Here is a 24,227-nt window from a genome sequence, read left to right on the forward strand (position 1 = left end):
TGTCTCAACTGAACAAGGAAATAAGTGAAGATTGAAAGGGATGATAGATTGAATGAAAATAGATGGATTAAAGGATTAGAGGTCTCACTGGGGTTGAACAATAGTAAGGCAAATAAGAGAGTTAAAATGATTGGATATTGTGTCCATGGAATAGGTCCCTAGAGAGTAAGATCCCCCTATGAAGCCGCTGATGTTCATAAACAAAGTACATGCGTTAGCCTTGGACATGGGGGACCTGAATAGACTTAAGGCAAAAGATCACATGAGTAGAAATCAGAACACTCTTGGGCTTAAGTAATTGCTTAACATCTACAAGGAAACTGAAGGTTCCAAGGTGATGGCAGGGTTGGGAAAACAACACTGGGAAACATGTGATAAGGCCTTGAGGATATTAAGAGAATAAATACAAGTCAGTGACTGCCCTCATTCCTCCTAAATCCTTCAGAGTTTCTTCAGAGTAGAGCATCCATAAGTGGATAAACAAGTCTTTCTTCTACTATTTTGCTCACAAATGACAACATGACTGTATAAGTATTATGATTATGCTAAAAGGCCTGCCATGACTGAGGAATGGGAAGGAGGAAGAATGAGGAAAAAGGGGATACAGGTTACTGTCCCACCACAGTCTATCCCTGGGGCGACTTTACACGGCTGAACTGAGACCTTGGGCTCTTTGTTGGTCTCTTGGCCCCGGAGTTAGCTCTTCAGAAGAACTTCTCTGGTGTTAAGTATGACCAAAGGTCCTTACAGATTAGAGATGTTCAAACACTGAGTGTCAGTTTGATGTTGGTGGCCAATCATTCCACCTTTCAGCACACAAATATGGCCTCTTCCATGCAGAGATCTTTAAAGCGATGGCGGCCTTGTAATCTGTTCTTAGAGGTGAAAGTGGTATTGGACCATAGTCTCAAGAAAAGCAATTTTAGCAATGCGGTGTTGCTGACTTTTTTTGAAATAGAAAAATTCAATCTTTTACCAATTTTGTTTTCTTTTCATACACTTTTCCATTTTTCATCTTCAAACTTTCTCTTGCCAACATCATCTCCATTACTTTTCCATACATATCCTGTGCTCCAGGCAGACCAAGCCATTTATAGTTCCCCAAAGGCACAGTGCGCTTTCATGTTTCTGCCCCATTCCATATTCTGTAGTGTTTGGAATGCTTCTCCCTCCTAGAGTTCTTCGTGGCACTCATTCTTCAAGGCTATGATTAAATCTGTCACCTTTATGTTCTTTTTTTATCCTTAACGTAACTCCCTGGTCCTCTTATTCAGTTAGTGTGCACCCACAGTGCCTGATACGTAGCATGAGTAGTACAGTTTTTAAATACTATCTTTGTCCTTCTATATTTTTCATTAAGTAGTTAGCAACTTAAAAATAAGGCTGAGAATCTATTTGTCATTGCAGCTCAAGCATCTAAACTGTGGGCCATGTTATAAATGTTAGCCAAACATCTAACATATTAATTATCTGTAGCTACCTAGCAAATTACCCTAAAACTTGTGGCTGAAAACAACCAATATGTATTATCTCACAGTTTTTGTGGGTCAGGGATCCAGGAGGGGCTTCGGTGGACGGGTTACCATCAAGCTGTTGGCCAGAACTGCAGTTATTTCAAGGCTTGACTGGGCCTCAAGGATCCACTTCCAAGCTAATTCACATGGCTGTTGACCAGTTTTGGTTCCTGATGGGCTGTTGAGCTGAGGGTTTCAGTTCCTCCCAGGCCATGTGGGCCTCTCCAAAAGGCTGTTCACAATATGGTTTCTTGATTTCCTCAGTATGAAAGATCTAAGTGTGAGAGCACCAGATGACACACTCAATACAGAAGCTACAGTCTGTTCATAACTTAGTCCTAGAACTGATATTTCATCACTTCTGTCTTTGTTTGTCAGAAGCTCATGAGTTCAACTCAAACTCTAGGGGTGAGAATTTAACAAACACTTGAATACCCTGAGGCAGGGAGGGATCAATCAGAGCCATCTCAGAAGCTGCCTACCCCGCAGTTTACCTGGTAAAATAGCTGCTTGATTAAGACTATGGAGTATGTAAAGCTGTTGGTGATGATAGTAAAGAAGGTTCGAGTGTTTCAGTTTTCAACGTATTTAAAAAATTTACTAATTATTAAACAAAAAAAAAACACATTGCTGGAGCAAGCAAAAATGTAATAACTATTTGGAATATTAAATAATTCTCTAAAACAATTGTTAAATTTTAACTTCCTCAACAAGTACATAGTGAGTACTTTCTCACTGAAAATATTGAAACAGAATCTTCTGTTTGGACTATTTTACTTAGGATTTTTATATTATCTCTCCCGGAAATGATGGTCATGTCTCATTACTTAAAAAGTTACTTTAGAATAAAAAGATTCAATTAGTCTTATTCAGTTTTTATTTATCCATCCAATGAGCATCTATTGAACACTGGTATACAAGGCATAACCCTTGTGTTATATGTAATGTAATTTTTAGCATAAATGATAAAAACATTTCTTATTTCATAATGAAAACCTTAGGTTTTCATTGCATAGTGAGCAGAATGTTCATACATAATATGAATATGGAAAAGTAAATATATATTAATATTACATTCTTGAAGGTTTCTCCATAAAAGGGGAAACATTCCCATGGGAAGTACTTATGACAGAGGTCCACAAGCTATTGTTCTATGCTTGTTTTTGTAAATAAAAGTTTTCTTGGAACACAGCCCACACCCACTTGTTTACATATTGTCTATGGCTGCTTTTGTATTACAACAGCAGAGTTTAGTAGTTATGAAAGAGACCTTATATCCTACAAAGCTTAAAATATTAATTACCTGGCCCTTTGCAGAAAGTTTGCCAATCCCTGACTTGAGGTCAACAATTAAAAACTGTACTTCATTAATTGCAAGAATAATAATTATTAAATATTTACTTGATGATTGCTTAGTGTTGCCCTGAAGACTTTCCACAATAACACCTCAAGCCACCTCTCTACTTATATTTATTATTATTATATATGATAGTAGCAATAGCTACTTTTATTGAGCACTTACTATGTACCAGGAAATATATTAAACATACACATACATACGCACATACCTCATTTATCCTTCCAACAAAACTGTGAGAAAAGCACTGTTTCACAGATGAGGAAACAGATTAAATACGCCAGTTTAGGTTTATCTGATTCCAAAGCCCAACTTCATAGTATATGGCTCCCCCATATTTCTTAGTATTACTTCCATGAATATGATATTTTATTCAAACTGAACTCTTTCTTATTCTGCCAATGTACCTAACTCTTTTCCATCTCTCTACCATTTTCTCATCCCTCTTCCAACTCTTGGAATACCCTTCCCACCCAATTCTCCATGTCTAAATTTTACTAATCTGTCAGAGACCTCCTTAATCACCACCTCTCCATCATACCTTTCCTGAATCCTCAGCCAGAAGTAATCTCAGTCCTATTTGTCAGCTGCATAGCCACTAACATTGTCTCGGGGGCACTTTAACTGCTCAGTACATGCTAAAGAATGATGTTAAAATTCTACACTGCAACATAGCACGTGAATTATTTTGTATTCATAGGATACTTTCCTTCTAAAAGCTCAAGTAAACTAGAAGGTTTTTTCCCCTAAGCTTATTATTATAGTGGAAACACAATCATAATGCATAATCTAATGTGTAGTAAGGGAATCTGACTAGAAAATAAGTTTCTTATTTCACTCTGAAATATTCAGTAATTTTCTCTCAGCAATTTTAACACACCCCATTCATTTTTATTAGCAATGTTTTGCAGCTGCAGCTGTGAAATGTAGGTTGATCATGTAAAACTGTCTTGGACATAAGCTGTCGTTTGGCAAAGTCCACTGGACAATTGGCATTTTTTTTTAATAAATAATATAATAAAGGTTATTTTAGGAATAAATCAATTTCCTAAGGCTCTTATGCATGTTCTAGAACATGCTTTTCATTTGAATTTTCTCCAAAAGGACCATGGAATTATAAAAGCCAGATCACTTTTTCCGTGTAATTAAGGGCCTTATGATGGTTGTCATTGACACACAGGTTTTGCTTTTATTCATTTTATTTCACTTAGCAATTTTTAAAGGATAGCATTGAACTAAGAGCTGTGGTGGGGATAAGGGAAATGTAAGTCTCTGAAAAATATATAACCTAGTCTGGAAGAGATAATGAGCAATGCAAGGTAGTATAAAATCAAATTATCAGTGTAAATAGATCATAGATTCTGAAAATGGAGACACTCATAGTCTTTTCTAAATAATATAGTACTTGATTACCCACTGTCCTGTACTGTGTATTAAATCACTTATAAAAAACATCCGTAAGCTTTTGCCTTTCAGTCTGTATGGAGTGCCCAGAAGTTTTTCTGGCTTTGATGCAAAGACAGTTAATAGGCCCAGCCCTGGCAGTGAATCCTTCCTCAAGGGATCATCCCTTATTCCTGGGATGAAATTCTGTCCCCACCAATTTGTGTTAATAGCTAAAAGATACCGGCCTCAAATCCTACCCAGTTACTCAGAGTCATTACGCTAGATATATTATGTACAAAGCATTACTAATTATTTTCTTGCCTTTCCCTCCGGATCTTGTTTTTCCTCTTCCACATTTTATTTAATTCTGATACTTTGTTTGATAGGGAAAACAAAACTCAAATTATTAAAACTATATGCTGTGCCTGTTAACATGCTTGTTATTTCTTATGTGTGTTCTCTCAGTTTATCTGCACACATAAACCCTAGAATAATAGTTATTAATCATTCTCATTTTTATAGTTAAGAAAACTGGAATTCGGACAGGTAAAATAAATTGTTTAATATTGAACAGGCAAGTTTTCCACAGACTTCACATCTGGTATTAGAATGTAAGTTCAGATGCTTTTTGAATTAACATTTTCTAAAAGAAAAAGATATATATTTAATGTTGTATATCTTATTCTAAGCAAAAGTTAAATATTAATATCATGTAACAAGTAAATGAAGATGAGACAGATAATGGAGCAAATTCATGAAGAATTCAGATATTGGAATTATCAGACTCAGATTTAAAAAACAAAACAACTCTACTTGACAGTTTCCAATAAATAAAAGTTAGGGAACTGAAAAATGCCAAAAATCAAATAGAAATTTTAGAATTGAAAAGTATAAGTGAAATTAAGAAAATGGTTTGATAGCAGACTAGACACAGCTGAAGAAAGAACCAATAAACTGGAAAATGAATATAAAAAACTATTCAGAATGCAAAAGCAGAGAGACAACAATGAAAAGTACAAAAGAGAGAATAAATGGTAAATGATAAGGAAAATACAGTGTGTCTAACACCATTTCATTGGAGTCCAATAAACATTAGCTATTTTATTTCCATGTCGTTTCCTGCTTAAATATCCTCAATATTTCGTATTGCCTACATAATTAATTATAAACTTTTATGCTAATACACTTCCTCCTTATCTAAAGTTATCTCCAACTTCTTCCTAACATAAAATAACAGCTGCTTCTACGCTCTCTTTCTACCTTCATGCCCTTATGCTTTATGTTCTGTCCCAGCGTTTTTGCCTGAAAACTGAAGCCTTTCACAGCCATCTTCCTCTCCAGCCACAGTCCTCTTCCTGCCTTTTCATCACGCTTCATTTATCTGTTATCAGATAAATATAACTTTCTCAAGTTATATTGCATTATAAATTGCATATCTGATGCCAAATTTGATTTGTACTTCTCAAGGGAAGAGATTTAAAAAAATTTTTTAAACAGGAGTTTATTTTTAGAGCAATTTTAGGTTCACAGCAAAATTGAGTAGCGATACAGAGAGTTATCTACTCTCTGACCCCAAAAGAGCATAGCCTCCCTCACTAAACAACATCTCTCACCTGAGTGGTACATGTATTACAATTGATGAATCTACACTGACACATCATCCTCACCCAAAGTCCATAGTTTACATTAGAGCTCACGCTTGGTGTTGTATATTCTGTGGGTTAGGACAAATTATTAGGTTGATGCAAAAGTAATTATTGCAGTTTAAAAGGTTAAAAATAATTGCAAAAACCGCAATTACTTTTGCACCAACCAACCTAATAAAATGATACGTATCCACCATTACAGTATTATGCAAAATAGTTTTACTGTCCTAAAAATCCTCTGTGCTTTACCTATTTATCCCTCCTTACCCCCTCTCTCCCAGCTGGAGATTCTTTGTAATTTATCCTTAGAACATGACGTAATATCTGACACACACTTGCCCCCAAGTAAATGTTTTAGATGTATGGTTGAATGAATAAAAGGAGGAAGGAGCAAACTGGAGAGAATCAGAGCATCTTTGTCACTGCCTGGCTGGCTGATGTTGTGTCTCTGCTTCCATATTTACTTGTATTATTCTATTCAAAGTCCACCTCTACAAACTACTGTCTTTCATAACCCTGACTATTCTTGTGATGCTAATTCAAATCCCACTTATTCATTATACCTAGGTCAAGAATGAGTTCTGGACGCTTTTAAGACTTATTTTATGAGTGATCTATTTAATTCAATGTGTCACATTTGTGTTTTTTTATTTCACAAGCCTATGTCTGGGTTCCCCAGGTGACTGAATTATATTTTCATGTGGTGGGTAGAGTTTTCATCCCCTGCTTTTTATGAACAAGAGTTACCTTCATAAATTTTTGCTTTTTACTTGGAATTATAGATAATGGCCATGGAACAGAGAAACTTGCTGGTCTATAAAAAATTCACAGTCTCTTTTGCATCACTTCACCTAACTGTCTTAGACAGAAAATTATTGGGAACTAATTAAAAATCTAACAGGGAAGTAAAGTTTTTGCAGATTTGAGCTTCCAAACGTTTCCATAAAAAGCCATAGAGGATTGCTAAATTGTTATTAAAACAATATAGCTTTCTTTGTGGTAAGAGAAGTTATTTATAGAACATTTATCATCATTTTCTAAGTATTTTTAACATTCCCAAACTGCATATTTGATGTTATTTTGTTTTGCTATAACATTGAGAACAAAATGTTGCACATGTTGCTGATTTTCAAGTCATCATTTTCTCCCCCCACCCAAATATTCAACATAAGGGAAGAGTAATTCAGATTTTTGAAATTTTCTTCATTTAATTTTGACCATAAAGAAGGATATGTTTATCTGGGGGTAATAATTTTGTGTTTGTATACATTACAAAACCATTTTGTACAAATGTCAGTTTTTCATCAAGGTTAATTCACTGGGATGCTTCTCTATAGCTTCAGGGATTTCTGGGAAAAGTGCTTTGAGGAGGCTTGAATTGGAGTTTTATGAATCAGGGAGATATAAACCTTCTATTTTAACAAAGATCAATACCTATGTAAAAGGTTATGGTGACAACTTAGCCCCATCATATAAAAAATCGTGTTCTTTTTTAGTTAAGGTAAGGTTTTAGTTACTCATATAATAAATAGTGGCAGTCTTAACAGCTCTGCTGGATAATCATTATGAAGTGAATAATAATACTCTTCCTTCTTGAAATAATACTACAGGGGGTGATACCATTCTAAAAGAAAACAACACATTCAACAAACATTATCCTTAAAATATACTACTGAGTATATTCCTCATTATGATGTTATAATTTATACCAGCTTTAAGTTGAAATCTCAATTCATGTTCACTTAATTTCAAGTCTTAAAAGGTAAACTGAGTGATTAGGTTCATGGCAGTTCTATTTTTATTCACAGATAATACCTCTGAGGTAGCAATTACTGCTCCAGGGACTAGTAACCATAGAAACAGCTCGACAGGCCCAACACCTGACTGCTCACCTCCATCCCCCGACACTGCCCTCAAAAATATTGTAAAAGTTATTCGACCCCAGGTAAGTGCACAGAATGACATTGTCTGCACTATAATGTATTTTGTTTTTGAATCAGTACAACTTATGTGGCAATGCCTGGCCTATTTTATGATACGTAAATTGATTTTGGAGTTTGAAAAAGGGGACTTGGAAGAGGGTGTTTTCTCCCTTAGAGTTGATAATGGACATTGAAACCTGTATTAGCTTTTGGAAAAATGAATTTGTATTTTACATGAAAACACAAGTGAAACTTAGAAAAAGGGCTATTTCACGGCATCTTCCTTTCACAACATTTTAATAAGTACACTCCAATTATTGAGCCATTACATGTTTTCTGGTGTTTCCTGCTCCTTTTGTCTTCGTTTCCCTGGACATGCTGTATTATTCATGATCACTTCTCTATCTTCCAACCCCAGTGTTTTTTGTGTATTTTCTTTAAATTGTTTGTTCCTTATGGTTTCAAACTAATTTTGCCTGTGTTTGATAGTATACATTTCATTGCTCCTTATTTTCCTACAGTGCTCACTTTCCTCTAGCCTGTGTCTCTTTACCCTTTGTTCTTTTTTTCCATTCCTGTAATTTGTCTGTAAGGGTTTCTTTCTCTTCCCTCTTCTCTTTCAGTTGGATTTCCCAGTAGGCGGTTTGCAGGCAAGCTTTAGAAATATCATTGGGACAAGCTGTTCTGTGATATTGCATTGAAAATAGCACTTATAAAGCTGTTTGCTTTATATTTTTGCCAACAGATGAACTCAGAACATGGAATTGGTGGTGTTCTCAACCTGGCTCATTCTGAATGGGCCTCATAAAATCAAAGAGAGGGGGGCTTTGTATCCAATCAAGGCCATTCACCATTTCCTTAGTTATATAGTATGAACAAATCCTTAGAGCTCACTTGTAGGACCAAAGTGTCTTTTAAGATTGTTTTGGTGTGAATGAACAATGATTTGCTTAATATCTTATTTAATATAACTTGTTTGGGATTATTTTTATTATAATCTTCATTCTCATCAATAAAATGTCATGTAAACTTTACATATCCTCTGCAGTTTACAGAACACTTTCATATACATCGTTTCACCAAACCCTCATCATTTCCAAGAGAATGGATATTCTAGTGCTATGGATACGGATTTTGACACTCCAAAGGGGCCAAGTTGTGCAACTGATTTTTTGAATTTCCTTTCCCTTTCTTTAGTATAATTGTCTCCTCCAGCCCTGCTCAGAGGTTGGAAAAATCCTCATGAACTTGTGCAACTTGACATATTTTTATGAGGAACTTACCGGTTCAGGGTCAGTTAGGCGCAGGTAACATTTTACACAGTGTCCCAATGTGCAGAGGAGGAAAATGTCTTTAAAAATGTTTCTTCCTTCTCTAGGGAAATTTGAGCTAGTTCATTTGCTTCAAGAAATAACCTCATTAACCCCAGATTGAGATGCTAAATACCACATTTATTGTCATTGGTTTTCTCATTATATGAAGCTGTTTCTGGTGTTATTGTGCAGCTATTACATTTCCAGCATTTTTAAAAATTTGGGTGGGAGATTGTTCCATAATAAGTTAATAAAATTCATTACTAAACATATTTACTTTTATGCCAATGTAAATTCTCTAATGTAAAGGCATTTGGTCATTCAATGAATGAAAGACAGATTCCTTTCTACATATCTGTAATCTAAGCAACACTAAGGAAACTTACTCCATAAATCCTTCTTTATATATTCTATTTTCTTTCAGATTAGTTTATTTTGGCAAACTTTGAAGAATACTAGAGGTAGTATTAAAGCCAGAAATTCCACGTTGACTTGATTTCTTGGTTCTGTCCATTATTAATTGCTTATGAAGGTAACAAACTCCACCTTCCTTTCTTAGCTATTATAGTGATAATTTAAGGAGGAAAAAAATGAAGTAAGAAAGTCAGGAAACTAAGAATTGTGGTATTTAAATTGGAGCCAATGCAGTCTGTAAGTATCTATGTGATAGAACAATAACAGCTAAGGTATATAATTAGGAAACAATTTAACCTCAGTTGGGCTACTTTTCTTTTCACCTCAGAGACTTTGGTGCATTACTAAATTCTCCTTATGAGTTCTGACTCCTGGGGCTCCTCATTCTTTGTAGAGAGTGGGGAATAAAAAATTAAAGTGGAAGTAATTATGAGGGAATATGAGGGTAGTACAAGCTTTCAGGAAAGTGTTTGGAGACAAAAGAGTGGGGATGGGAGACAGCTGGATGGATAGAACATGGGACTCCCTGATGTGTCCTGACAAGTCACAGGTGTGTCAGGGATGTTGCAAAAAAAAAGATTATTATGGGTTAGCTTATATTTTGATCACAACTTTAATCCACTAACGTGTTTGCTAACTCTGACTTTCTGTCTGGAAAGTACAAGAAATATGAAGTTAGATTGACTTGTGGATATTAAAACACTTCTTCAATTTACTAATTAGAAATTAATAACATGGTTGAAATGATCATTTGACTCTTAACACTGGTGATGAGTCTTGACAATAAGAGTATAAATGCAACCTGTATTCATGAATTTACATTTCTTTGCCTGGGCTTCGGCACATGTGCTCAGTCTTACTGTGAGAAGGCCATGAGAGTGAAAACAGAACTTTTATCTCATTCACTGCAAATAGATACTGCTTAGATAGAGCAAGTTAGGTTTACTCTCCCTTTGCTTATATATGTTATTATCTGGTCAACTTCCCATAACTCTACCTATACATGGAGAATATTCATTGTAACCAAAGAGTCCTTGCTTTCAATGTGATAGGACTGGTACACATTGCATGTGTTTCTGATTACTGTGTTAATTACTTGGAAGCTACAGACTTTGCAGTGTTTCTTTGAATTCGATTTTATTCAGCATACTTATTATATTAACTCACTAAGTGCAGCTGTTAGTTCTGCATTATGTGTTTGATCTTTTACCTTGGCTTCTTTGGGCTCTCTCATGTCTTAAAATTGTCCAGATTGTGAAACATTCTATTGTCAATGCATAGGGACTGAAATATTTATATACGACTGGTTTCTCTTTGTTTTCCCCAAGTATATTAACACATAAGGCTGTTTCCTTATGAGGATGAATTCTTAAAGCTGGTTCATGTCCTTATACTTGAAAATAAAATTATTTTTAAACTTGAAAAAATATTATCTGTGACATGAAATTTTAGGTAGGTCTATTGACATACCAGCTTTCTTCTTTCTACTAAATAATTGTATGTCACTTGCAATGGCTTTTGTTTTTTTAATGCATTCCTGGTGAAGCATTTTTATTTCTTCCTAATTGAAAAATAAAATGTCAAAATTTGGTGAATTTTGACATTTGTATACGTAGGTATAACCCCGCTCAAAAGCTTAATGAGCTAATGATAAAGTAATTTAATGATAAACCATACCATCTCTCCCTTCCTATATTAAGAGTTTAGAACTGGGATTATATAAAATTCTTGCCAAATCTGGAATAACATTTTACTGGGCACTGTGGGGTTATAGAATACATATGCTAAATTTTAAAATTAGAACTGAGAGTGGGTATCTAAAAAGCAGAGACATGTAACTCAGAAAGAGTAGAAAAATTGTATTGGGTTGCAACAAAAAAATAGGTAAGGAATAAAAAGATCTTCAAATAGATAATGTTTAAAAAACATTTTTATTATTGAGTATTGAGCCACTAGTTTCTATTATTGAGCCTATGTTTTATTTATTTCTTACAAAAACCCTACAAGGTAGATAGTTTTTTCTTTTACCAATTGGGTCTGAGACTTAAAAAGGTTGAATAGTTTTCCCAGTGTTATAGAGACACTGACTTCAAGAACTCTGGTCTCCTAACTCCAGTAGTCTATTAATGCTAATTAGCTCATCAGGAAGAAAATAATCAAGATGGAATATTTGTATTCCAGAGGGATGATGAAGTTTGAGAGGAGAATAATAGATTGGAAAAAGGAAGAAGAACAGAAACATAGATGGACAGTTTGTAGCCTAAAGGAGGGAACCAAAGGAGACTGCATTCAATAATTTGCAGTCTTGTAACCAAAGCAAGATGTGAAGGCTAAAAACCGAAAGATAACAAAATAATAGAAAATAGGTGAAACAAAGAACAACTTTGAAAGGAAAAAAATCGAGAAAGAAGTCAAATGGCCCCAACAGTCAACGAGTAGTCCATGACAAATAAGAATTTCCTAGGAAGCTTTTACAAAAATGCCCCCACTATGAATACCATCTTCCATTAATGAATAAATTCACCATCATTCATTATAAGAGGTCATGCCAATCACATGCAGTGGAATATTAATTCACCCTCATTTCTTGTTTTTTGTTGAAACTCCAGCTAGATTTAAGCACCAGGAAAAGGGTGAATTATTTATTAATGACACTTTCTACATGTAAAAAAATTCGTCTCCTTTTCTAAGCATAAAATATGATTCTCTAAATTTTGTGCCCACATTGCCATTGACAACAGGAGAACTTATTAAAATGGTGTCTTTCTTTTGTGTTATTCAGTTTTTTGTTATTGTTCCACATACATAAAAAATTCAGTGGATGCCATTCTTTGGCATGTCTTTCTCACTAGAGCATCTCTAGACAGTCTGAATAAGAATGCATAGATGAAAAATTCTCTGGGAAAAATAATTCCTTAAAAATTAAAATGTCCGGAAAGTAGAGTTGGCATTATTGTTTAAATGTCTTAAGTGGCAGACTAGAATTTTAAATCTCATCTCATCTCTCCTATTGGTCACTTGCTATTGACTTGCACTGGGTGGGGGTTAAAAGCCCCCAATTACCTCTGCCTCTAAATTCATGGAAACCTGTTTGTTCACATGATGAATGGAATACCGAATGTATGAATCTGAAGCTACTCACTTTAACTTCCTAATCTTGCCTGTTCTAAAATTATGGAATTTAGCTATGAAAGTCCCACAGGACACACTGTTATTTAATTTACTCGTTTATTCGGTGAACATAGTTGAGTGCCTCCTGTATGCTGGGCATCATAAAAGATTTGAATATGAAAATAACCTAAAGTAATGTTTAATCAATTGAGGGAGACTGTGCTCTAAACAGGTAACATTCAGAATTTCACTGAAGGAATTCCTTGATTGAATGCTGCAGAGATCATCCTCCGCCCTCTTCTCTCAATCTGTGTTGACTCCCTATGTGCTCACATCTAGCTCCAGAGCTTTAAATGCTATCTATACGCAAATGACTCCTACATTTTCATCTCCAGCCCCCACCACTTCCCTGGACTCCAGGTTCATGGTCAGCCCGCTACTCTAAATCTCAATTGAATGTCTAAGATGCATCTTAAGCTTAACGTGTGTGGCATTAAACTTTGTATTTCAGTTAATGGCTCAGTCTAAAGGAATTGACCTTGTCTTCGATTCTTTTCTTTCTCTCACGCCTCCACATCTAATCCATTAGAAAACCCCCTAGGCCAGCAATTCTCAAAGCGTGGTTTGGGATCCTTTTGCGTGTCCAGGACCCTTTCGGGAGGTCTGTCAGGTCAAAACTGTTTTCATAATAATGTAGAGACATTTCGTCTTTTTCACTTGCATGTGTACTTAAATATCATATTTGATGGCGTTGTCTGTCATTGCACTGTGATGTGCAATGATACCGTAGCTCTGATGGCTAATGAAATAAATGTGTACTTGTATTCTTATGTTTTAAAAATATCTCAGGTTTAATTTTTAGTTTACTAAATATTTAGATATGACCCTCATGAACAAAACCTCTTCAGTGTTATCATTAATTCTTAATAGTGTGCAAGGGTCCTGAGATCAAAAAGTTTAAAAACAGTTCCTCTAGCTTTCCTTTCAAAGTAGGTCTTGAATCAGGACCATCTTACCATCTATCTCTCCAGTGACTCTCAGATAAGTCATTAACATCTCTTGCCTCAACTTTTGGAAAAGCCCCCTACACTGTTTCCTGGCATTGGCTCTTGTGCCCTTATTGTCTGTTTGCAAATCAGCAGATACACTTATACAAACCAGATCATGTTATTCATCTGCTCAACCTTCCAATGTCTTCCCGTCTCACGCAGAGTAAAGGCACACAATACCCTGTATAATTTGATTCTCTCTTTAACCTCTAAATCTGTCTCCTGTCATTCTCTACCTCACTCATTTCACTTCATCCAGTCCCTGCTCCCTACGTTACCTCAGATAAGCCAAACTTCTCCTGCCTTAATTTTTTTTCTACTCATCATTGATTTGTCTGAAATGTGGTTCTCCCAGAAACTTACGTGGCTCATTATCTTTCTTCTTTGAGGTCATTATTCAGATGCCACCTTATGAGAGAGGCCTTCTGTGACCACTGAATGTACAGTAGCCACCACTTCACTTTCTATGTCCTTTATGCTATTTTTTTCTTTATTGCGTTTTTTACTCCTGCATTAGGATGTATGTGTTGATTTGATCAGTGTCTTTCTTTCCCACTTAATAGATGTTCCATGAGAATGAGAACTGTGTCATATTATTGTGATTTTTATTGTTAATAGTAAATTATTATTATTAGTAGTAAATAATTGGTGCTCAATAAGTATTTGAATTAATTCACTACAGTTAGAAAAAGGCAGGGAAGACTATACTAGGAACGGGGTACTCAAATTGAACTTTATTTTTTAATAGGGATTAGCTAGATGAAGTGCTAGATATATAGTACAGGGAGCGGGATTGGATGAACAAGGCATAGTTTTTAACTTAATGCTATACCAAATTCACCATAGGATATTCTAATAAATCAAGAATTCCCAACCAGATATTCTACCTTCTTCCCCTCAATCAGAATAGCTTAATCTTTGTGGAGTACTCATTCTGAGTAGTGTTCTTGGGGGAAAAATGTTTTCGTGGTCAAATGTACTGACGAAATACAGATTTAAACACTTTTCTTCCCTGAAGGATTTTTCACAGCCTTCCCCCACTACCACCCCTGGAAACCCATTACTATTTTTCACAACCAGTGACCCACAAAACACAATTTGGGACACATAATCTAGGTCATTTGATATGCTTCCTTATAGCTGACCCTAGCAATTCTATTCTGGTTCGATTTTTCCACTCATTCTGCAGAAATTCACACTGTTGAGAGAGGCAGCATGATGACTAAGCAATAAATATATGCCATTCATTTAGTATGTTACAGAGTGGTATCTATACATTGTCTTATCCTCTGAGCAACTGTGAGATAACAGGTCCATTATGATTCCTATTTTATGTATGAGGAAAGATAAAATAAGTATACTGTATATTGTACCATGTTGAAAAACAAATTTTTAATCAATGGTGTTAAATGCCTAGCGCTGAAAAACAAGTAATTAAAAGGATCTATGTTTTTCACTATAATAGTGTATTATTTTAGCATTCATTCTATTTTATATTGATTGAATTCAGTTCAGTAGCTTGGTTTCAAGCATTCTATTTGGCACTATGAGGAATAAAAAAGTTTATATAATTGTTTGAGTTTGGGAGACGAATTCACTACACTGCTTTCTCTCCCAGATTCAGAACTAGTTGAGATAGAGATAGGATATAGGAGTTAGACAAAGTAAAATCAAATGTCATAATTTATTATTATTACTCGTAGAACTGACTGGACAATGTGATTCTAGGTATGTGGCCAAATGTGCTTTCTGTAACTTTGCCTCTGAATTAAATACACATCACAACCATCTACCAGGTGATTTTCCCGTAGAAGAGCAGAGAATGTGTAGAATGTGCTGACATGTTGGCTCTGAAGAGGAGAAACCCAGAAGGGGCAGAGATAATCATGCTTAGTTCTTTCCCCAAAGTCATTTTCCAGCTGAGCAGCTCTAACTCCGTAGGGGGCAAATGAGTGAAGTATAGGAGAATAGGCCCAGAATGTTACTCTAATGGAATTCTTCTTCTTGTGGAAATATGAGTCCAGAGAGTACAAATTCAGCTTAACGAAACAATAATAAAATATACTTTATTTGGTCAAGTAGCCTAGTGTGTTTGGATAATAAGACTCACTATACTTACTTGCCTTATATCATCTCACCCCCAAAGTCTGCTCTTTCTTCCTTATATTAATTAATGGTGCTACCATCTTATTCAGTTTCCTAAACCAGAAATTTGAGCTGCCCTAAACTCTTCCCTTTGTTTCTCTCCCTAAATCCAAATAGCCACCAAATCATGTCAGTTCTGTGTCCTAAATATCTCCCTGACTTTTCCTCTTTCCTCTGCTTCCACTGCAAACGTCTGAATTCACCTTTTCTTGACTTCATTATTGAACCAGCCCCCATAATGTTTCTGTTGCTGTCATTCTCATCTGCTTCTAATTTATTTTCGACATTTCCCACATAGTGATCTTCATGTTCTATTATTATTATTTTATATTTTGAAACAATAAAAAAGTTATAGCAAAGTTAGAAAACAATGTAAAGATCTTTTTTTCCTAGAACTATTTGTAAGTTGCTGACCTTATGCTTTCTGCTCAGAACCTATCTTCTATAAATCATTATATAATTATCTCCTGCTGTTCTTAGACAGAACTAAAAAAAAGAGAAAAAGACACAAATTACCTATATCAGGAATGAAATGGAATATCACTACATAGTCTGTTAACATCAAAAGGTTAATAAAGGAATATTGTAAACCACTCTACGCACATAAATTTGACAGCTCAGCTTAAATAAATCACAAACTACCACAAGTCACCCAATATGAAAAAGATAACAAGATCAGTCCCAAACTATTAAGGAAATTGAGTTCATAATTTATAACTCTTTCAAAAAAGAAATCTCTAAGCCAACATGGTTTTGCTGGAGAGTTACAACAAACATTTAAAGGAGGTTTAAGCCTGATTCTAAACAATATTTTCCTGAAACAGAAGATGAACTTCCCAATTCATTTTATGAAGTTATTATTACCAACCCCAAAACCAGGCAGTCTAAAATAAATAAATAAATAAATAAATAAATAAATAAATAAAAAAAATAAAAATAAATGAATCAAACACAAAAAGCAAAAACCAGAAAGCAATATCCCTCATGAATATAGACACTAAATTCCTTAACACAATGTTAATAAATAAAATTTAGTAATATATACAAAAAATTATATAACCTGACCAAGTGGAGTATGTTCCAGGGATATAAGACTGTTTCAATGTTTGAAAATTAATGAACAAAAACCACATCATCGAAGCGGATCTGAAGCAGAAAAATCATTCAGCAAAATTAACATTCATTCATTATATTAAAAAAAAAAACTCAGAAAAATAGAAACAGAGAACTTCCTTAACTTGATAAAGAACATCTATGAAAAATCTACAGTTGATATTTAATGGTGAAAATCTGATTGCTTTCTCCCAAGACTGGGAATAAAGAGAAGATGTCTGCTGTCCTGACCACTGTTATTCAACATAGTGCTGAAAGTTCTAGCCTGTGCAATTAAAAACAAACAAACAAAAAAGGAAATAAAAGGCATATGTATTGGAAAGGAAAAAATAAAACTCTTCCATTTGCAGATGACATAATTGACTAATGTAGGAAATCCCAAGGAATCTACCAAAAAATCTCCCACAACTAATAAGTAAACTCAACAAGGTCACAGGATGCAAAAACAAAAAATTAGAAGACTCAAGATAGTAAAGATAAAATTCTCCCCAAATTGATATACAAGTTTCATGTAATTTCTATCAAAATCCCAGCCAACGTTGTTTGAAGAGATATACAAGATTATTCTAGAATATACATGGAAATATAAAGGAACTAGGATAATTAAAACAATTTTGGAAATAAGAATCAACTGGGACAAATCAGTGTACCCAATTTTAAGATTTTGTAGTTGCTGCACTTAAGACTGTGTGGTATTATTAGCAAAGGGATGGAAACATGTTTCAATGGGACAAAAGAGAGAACCCAGAAATAGATCTATACAAATATGACCAACTGATATTTGACAAAGATGCAAAAGAAATTCAACAGAAGAAAAATAGCCTTCTCAGCAAATTGTGTTGGAGCAACTGCACATACATGGCAAAAAATGGAAATTTGTCCAAAGTCTCACACCTTATATAAAAATTAACTTAAATGGATAACTGACTTAAGTGTAAAACTGTAAAACTTCAGGAAAAAAAACATAAGAGAAAAATCTTCGTGATCTAGAGCTAGGCAAAGAGTTCTTATACTGGATACCAAAAGTATGACCCATAAAAGGAAAAATTGATAAACTGTGCTTCATCAAAATTAAAAAAAAAAATGTCTGTTCTCTGAAGAACTCTGTTAAGAGATGAAAAGACAGGTGCAGACTGGAGAAAATATTTATGAACCACACACCTGATGAAAAACTGAACAGTATAAAAGGAAAAAAATCCATTTAGAAATTGGGCAAAAGATATGAAGAGACGTTTCACCACAGAAGATATACAAATGGCAAGTAAGCACATGAAAAGATGTTCAACATTACTAACAATTAGAGAATTGCAAATTAAAACCAAAACAAGAAATCACTACACACCTATCAAAATGACTAAAATAGAAAATAGTGACAACATTAAACGCTGTCAAGGATGTGGAGAAACTCATACATTGCGAGTGGAAATGTAAAATGGTACCGCAACTCTGGAAGCAGTTCCTTAAAACATTAAACACTTTATTAGTATACCACCCAACATTTGCACTCCTAGTTATTTATCCCAGCTAAGAGAAAACTTATGTTCACCCAAAACCTTGTATATCAATATTCATAGCAGCATTATTCATAATAGCTGAAAACTGGAAACATCCCCAATGTCCTTTAGTGGATGGATGGTTAAACAAACTTGGTACATCCATACACCATTGAATATTACCCAGCATATAAAGGAACAAGCTACTAACACACACAACAGCTTAGATGAATCTGCAGAGAATTATACTGGGTGAGAAAAGCCAATCTCAAAAGATTATATGAAGATCTGACCATTAAGTTTGTGAACTTGTTGCAATGATGTTGCTAACCTTTTTTGATATCAGAGGGATTATTCATTATGAATTTGTACCAACTGGACAAGCAGTTAACCAAGTTTATTATTTGGAAGTGAAAAGGTTGTGTGAAAAAGTTAGACGACCTGAACTTTTCTCCAACAATTCATGGCTCTTGCATCACGACAATGCACCAACTCACAGGGCACTGTCTATGAGGGAGTTTTTAGCCAGTAAACAAATAACTCTATTGGAACACCCTCCTTCCTCACCTGCTCTGGCCCCCAATAACTTCTTTCTTTACCTGAAGATAAAGGAAATATTGAAAGGAAGACATTTTGATGACATTCAGGACATCAAGGGTAATACGATGGCAGCTCTGATGGCCATTCCAGAAAAAGAGTTGCAAAATTGCATTGAAGGGTGGGCTACATGCTGGATTTGGTGCATAGCTTCCCAAGGGGAGTACTTTGAAGGTGACCGTAGTGATATTCAGCAATGAGGTATATAGCACTTTTTCTAGGATGAGTTCGCGAACTTAATTGTCCAACCTCGTATATTGTATGATTCTATTTGTTTCATTCTTTTTTTTTACTGTTCTATTTTTTAATACAAAGTTATGTGCAGTTACTCAAAGTACAAGGTACATCAAACTCTCCATGGCTAATCCTGTCATAAGCATTTGAAAGAGAACATACTCAGTAAAAAACATTGAGCCTAGGCCCAGTTTCACATAGATTGTTTTACCTTCAGAAAATGAAGGATCTCTAGAAATTATTGAAATTATAAAGAAATTAAATTTTCTATGCTCCTTTTTTAGAATGTTATTTTCCTGACATTTATTAATGTATGTCTTAGAGCTTTGTTTAAATATCATTCTTGAATAAGGATTAAAATAAATACACCATTATACATTTCTGCTTCACATCAAAGACTGTGTCAGCCTATTTATCCTTCTTGACATGACAAAACTGTATAAATAGAAAACAGATTAGTGGTTGCCAGGAGGAGGTGGGAGCAGGAGAGAAGTAGGTGTGGCTATAAAAGTACAACAGGAGGGATCTGTGTGTGATGGAATTCTTCTTTTTTGTTGTTGGCTATATCAATGTCAATATCATGGTTGTGATGTACTATAATTATGCAACATTTATTGTTAGGGAACACTAGGAAAAGCACGTGAGATTTCTTTATATTATTTCTTATAAGTGTGTGTAAATCTACAATTGTCTCAAAATTTTAAAAAAAATTAATTTAAAAATTAAGTTTAAAAGAAAAAAGGCAACATGCACCTTTGTTTGTAAAAAGGTCTTTCTTTCACCCACACAGTAATATGAGCTTCCAATTTTGGCTTCTTAAAGCATATCTTCTATAATCCATTGCATAATTACTTCCTGCTGTTCTTAAACCAAAACAAATCATTTAAAATTATTTTTTAATTTATTTTTATACTTTTAAATTAAAGTTCATTGGGGTGACAATTGTTAGTAAAGTTACATAGATTTCAGGTGACAGTTCTGTAATACATTATCTATACCTCACATTGTGTGTTCACCTCCCAGAGTCAGTTCTTTTTTCCATCACCATATATTAGACCCCATTTACCCTCTTCTAGAGTCCCCCTCCCCCCTTGAACCTCTGGTAACCCCTAAACTATTGTCTATGTCTATGAGTTTTTGTTCCTTCATATGTTTGTCTTGTTCTTTTGTTGTTTTCAGTTTTATATACCACATATTAGTGAAATCACATGGTTATCTACTTTTTCTGTCTGACTTATTTCACTTAGCATTATAATCTCAAGATCCATCCATGTTGTCGCAAATGGTACTATTTCATCTTTTCTTATGGCAGAATAGTAGTCCATTGTGTATATATACCACAACTTCTTTATCCATTCATCTATCAAAGGACATTTTGATTGTTTCCAGGTCTTGGCCACTATAAATAAAGCTGCAATGAATGTTGGAGACCATATGTCTTTATGGATAAATGTTTTCAGATTTTTTTGGTAGATACCCAGGAGAGGGATTGCTGGGTCATATGGTAATTCTATTCTTAACTTTCTGAGGAACCTCCACACTGCCTTCCATAGTGGCTGCACCAGTCTGCATTCCCACCAACAGTGTATGAGGGTTCCTTTTTCTCCACAGCCTCTCCAACACTTGTTACTATTTGTCTTGTTGATGATAGCCATTCTAACTGGGGTGAGGTGATATCTCATTGTGGTTTTTATTTGCATTTCTCTGATGATTAGTGCCTTTGAACATTTTTTCATATGTTTATTTGCCATTTGTATGTCCTCTTTGGAGAAATGTCTCTTCAGGTCCTCTGCTCATTTTTCAATTGGATTGTTTGTTGTTTTGTTGTTGAGTTGTATGAGTTCCTTGTATATTTTGGATATTAGCCCCTTATCGGAGGCACTGTTTGCAAAAATCTTCTCCCATTCAGTTGGTTGCCTCTTTATTTTGTTGATGGTTTCTTTTGCCGTGTAGAAGCTTTTAAGTTTGATATAGTCTCATGCATTTATTTTAGCTTTTACTTCCCTTGCCTTTGGAGTCAAATTCATAAAATGCTCTTTGAACCCAAGGTCCATGAGTTGGTGGGAATGCAATGGACTATTTTTTCTTCTATACAGTTTATTGTTTCAGGTCTTATGCTTAGGTCTTTGATCCATTTTGAATTAATTTTGGTACATGGTGACAGCAGTCCAGTTTCATTCTTTTCCATATGACTTTCCAATTCTCCCAGCATTATTTATTGAAGAGGCTGTCTTTTATCCATTGTATGTTTTTTGCTTCTTTGTCAAAAATTATCTGTCCATATTTATGTGGGTTTATTTCTGGGTTCTCAATTCTATTCTTATTGGTCTGTGTGTCTGTTTTTCTGCCAATACCAAGCTATTTTGATTATTGTAGCCCTGTAGTACAAACTAAAGTCAAGAAGTGTGATACCTCCAGCATTTTAAGTTTTTCTTAGGATTGCTTTGGCTATTCGGGGTCTTTTGTGGTTCCATACAAATCTGATGATTTTTTGTTCTATTTCTTTTAAAATCGACATTGGGATTTTGATGGGGATCACATTAAATCTGTATATTGCTTTGGGTAATATGGCCACTTTAACTATGGTGATTCTTCCAGTCCATGAGCACGGAATGTCTTTCCATTTCTTTGTGTCTTCAATTTCTTTTAAAAATGTCTTATAGTTTTCAGCATATAGGTCTTTCACATCCTTGGTTAAGTTTATTCCTAGGTATTTTATTTTTTTTGTTGTTGCAATTGCAAAAGGAATCGTTTTTTTTTAATCTCTTTTTCTGAGATTTCGTTGTTAGTATATAGGAATGCAATGGACTTTTGTATGTTGATTGGGTAGCTGGCAACTTTGCTGTATTCGTTTATTGTTTCTAATACCTTTTTGGTGGAGTCTTTGGGGTTTTCTATATATAGTGTCCTGTCATCTGCAAAGAGTGACAGTTTAACTTCTTCATTCCCAATTTGGATGCCTTTTATTTCTTTCTCTTTCCTGGTTGCTCTGGCTAGGACTTCTAACACTATGTTGAAAAGCAGAGGTGACAGGGGACAGCCCTGTCATGTTCCTGAAAGTAGAGCAATGGGCTTCAGTTTTTCACCATTAATTATGGTATTAGCTGAGGATTTGTCATATATGGCCTTTATTATGTTAAGCTATTTTCCTTCTATACCTATTTTGTTAAGTGTTTTAATCATAAGTGGATGTTGAATCTTGTCAAACACTTTTTCTGCATCAATTTATATAATCATATGATTTTTGTTCTTTATTTTGTTTATGTGACATATCACGTTGATGGATTTGCGTATGTTGAACCATCCTTGTGCCCCTGGGATGAATCCCACTTTGTCGTGATGAATAATCTTTTTAATGCATTGTTGCATTCGATTTGCTAGAATTTTGTTTAGGACTTTTGCATCTGTATTCATCAGAGATATTGGTCTGTAGTTTTCTTCTTGTGTTATCCTTACCAGGTTTTGGTATAAGGGTAATGTTGGCCTCATGAAATGAGTTAGGGAATATTGTCTCTTTTTCAATTTTTTGGAAGAGTTTGAGTAGGACAGTATTAGATCCTCTTTGAAGGTTTGGTAGAATTCACTAGTGAAGCCATCTGGTCTGGATTTTTGCTTTTTGGAAGGTTTCAGATGACTGATTCAATTTCCTTACTGGTGATCGATCTATTTAGATTTTCCAATTCTTTGTGATTCAGCCTAGGAAGGCTATAAGTTTCTAAGAACTTGTCCGTTTCTTCTAGGTTATTGAATTTGGTGGCATATAGTCCTTCATAGTATTCTTGGATGATCCTTTGTATTTCTGTGGCATCTGTGATAAATTCCCCTCTTTCATTTCTGATTTTGTTTATTAGTGTCTTTTCTCTTTTTATCTTAGTGAGTCTCCCCAAGTGTTTGTCAATTTTATTAATCTTTTCAAAGAACCAGCTCTTTGTCACATTAATTTTTTCTATTGTCTTTTTGTTCTCTATTTCATTTAGTTCTGTTCTGATTTTTGTTATTTCCTTTCTTCTGCTGATTTTGGGTTTCATTGTTCTTCTTTTTCTAGTTCTTTAAGGTGTAACGTGAGGTTATTTATCTGGGATATTTCTTGTTTCTTGAGATAGGCCTTTAATGATATAAATTTCCCTCTTAAAACTGCTTTTGCTGCTTCCCCAAAATTTGGTAGGATGTATTTTCATTCTCATTTGTTTCTATGTATCTTTTGATCTCTCCTCTTATTTCTTCTTTGACCTGGTCGTTCTTTGAAAGTATGTTGTTTAATCACCACACATTTGTGTTTTTTTCTGCTTTCTTTTTGCAGTTGATATCCAATTTCAAAGCCTTGTGATTAGAGAATATGCTTGGTATGATTTCAATCTTCTTAAATTTTCTGAGGCTAGTTTTATGTCTCAATATATGGTCTATTCTTGGGAAGGTTCCATGGACACTAGAAAAAAAGTATATAGTCTGATGTTCTAGAAGAAGTGCTCTATAAATGTCAATTATGTCCATTTCATCTAATATGTCATTTAGGGCTGCTTTTTCATTATTTATTTTCTTTTTGAATGATCTATCGATAGCTGTTAATGATGTATTTACGTCCCCTACTATAACTGTGTTTTGGTCAATCTCTCCCTTTAGTTCTGTTAGTAGTTGCTTCGTATATTTCTGTGCTTCCTGATTGGGGGCATAAATATTGATGACTGTTATGTCTTCTGGTATATAGTCTCCTTTATCATTATGAAATGTCCATCTTTTTCTCTTGTTACCTTTTTTACCCTGAAGTCTGTTTCATTTGATACCAGTATGGCTGCACCTGATTTTCTCCATTTGCTTGGAGTGTCAATTTCCATGCTTTTGCTTTGAATCTGTATTTGTCGTTGTAGCTGACATGTGTCTCTTGGAGGCAGCACATAGTTGGGTTTAGTTTTTTGATCCAATCTTCTACTCTGTG

At 34.7% G+C, this 24,227-nt stretch overlaps 1 protein-coding gene across 6 annotated transcripts in view; it reads left to right on the plus strand.

Moving 5' to 3' along the window:
* The window catches only part of ANKS1B (ankyrin repeat and sterile alpha motif domain containing 1B), a 914,119-nt gene that overhangs the window by 329,034 nt on the left and 560,858 nt on the right, over positions 1 to 24,227 (plus strand). For all 6 annotated transcript variants that reach the window (XM_033118713.1, XM_033118715.1, XM_033118712.1 and 3 more), the window contains exon 11: positions 7,712 to 7,848. In XM_033118713.1, the coding sequence (XP_032974604.1) occupies positions 7,712 to 7,848 (137 nt within the window). The remainder of the gene's footprint in view (positions 1 to 7,711; positions 7,849 to 24,227) is intronic.

The sequence above is a fragment of the Rhinolophus ferrumequinum genome, chromosome 10, assembly GCF_004115265.2.
Source record: "Rhinolophus ferrumequinum isolate MPI-CBG mRhiFer1 chromosome 10, mRhiFer1_v1.p, whole genome shotgun sequence".
In the NCBI taxonomy this organism is placed as follows: domain Eukaryota; kingdom Metazoa; phylum Chordata; class Mammalia; order Chiroptera; family Rhinolophidae; genus Rhinolophus; species Rhinolophus ferrumequinum.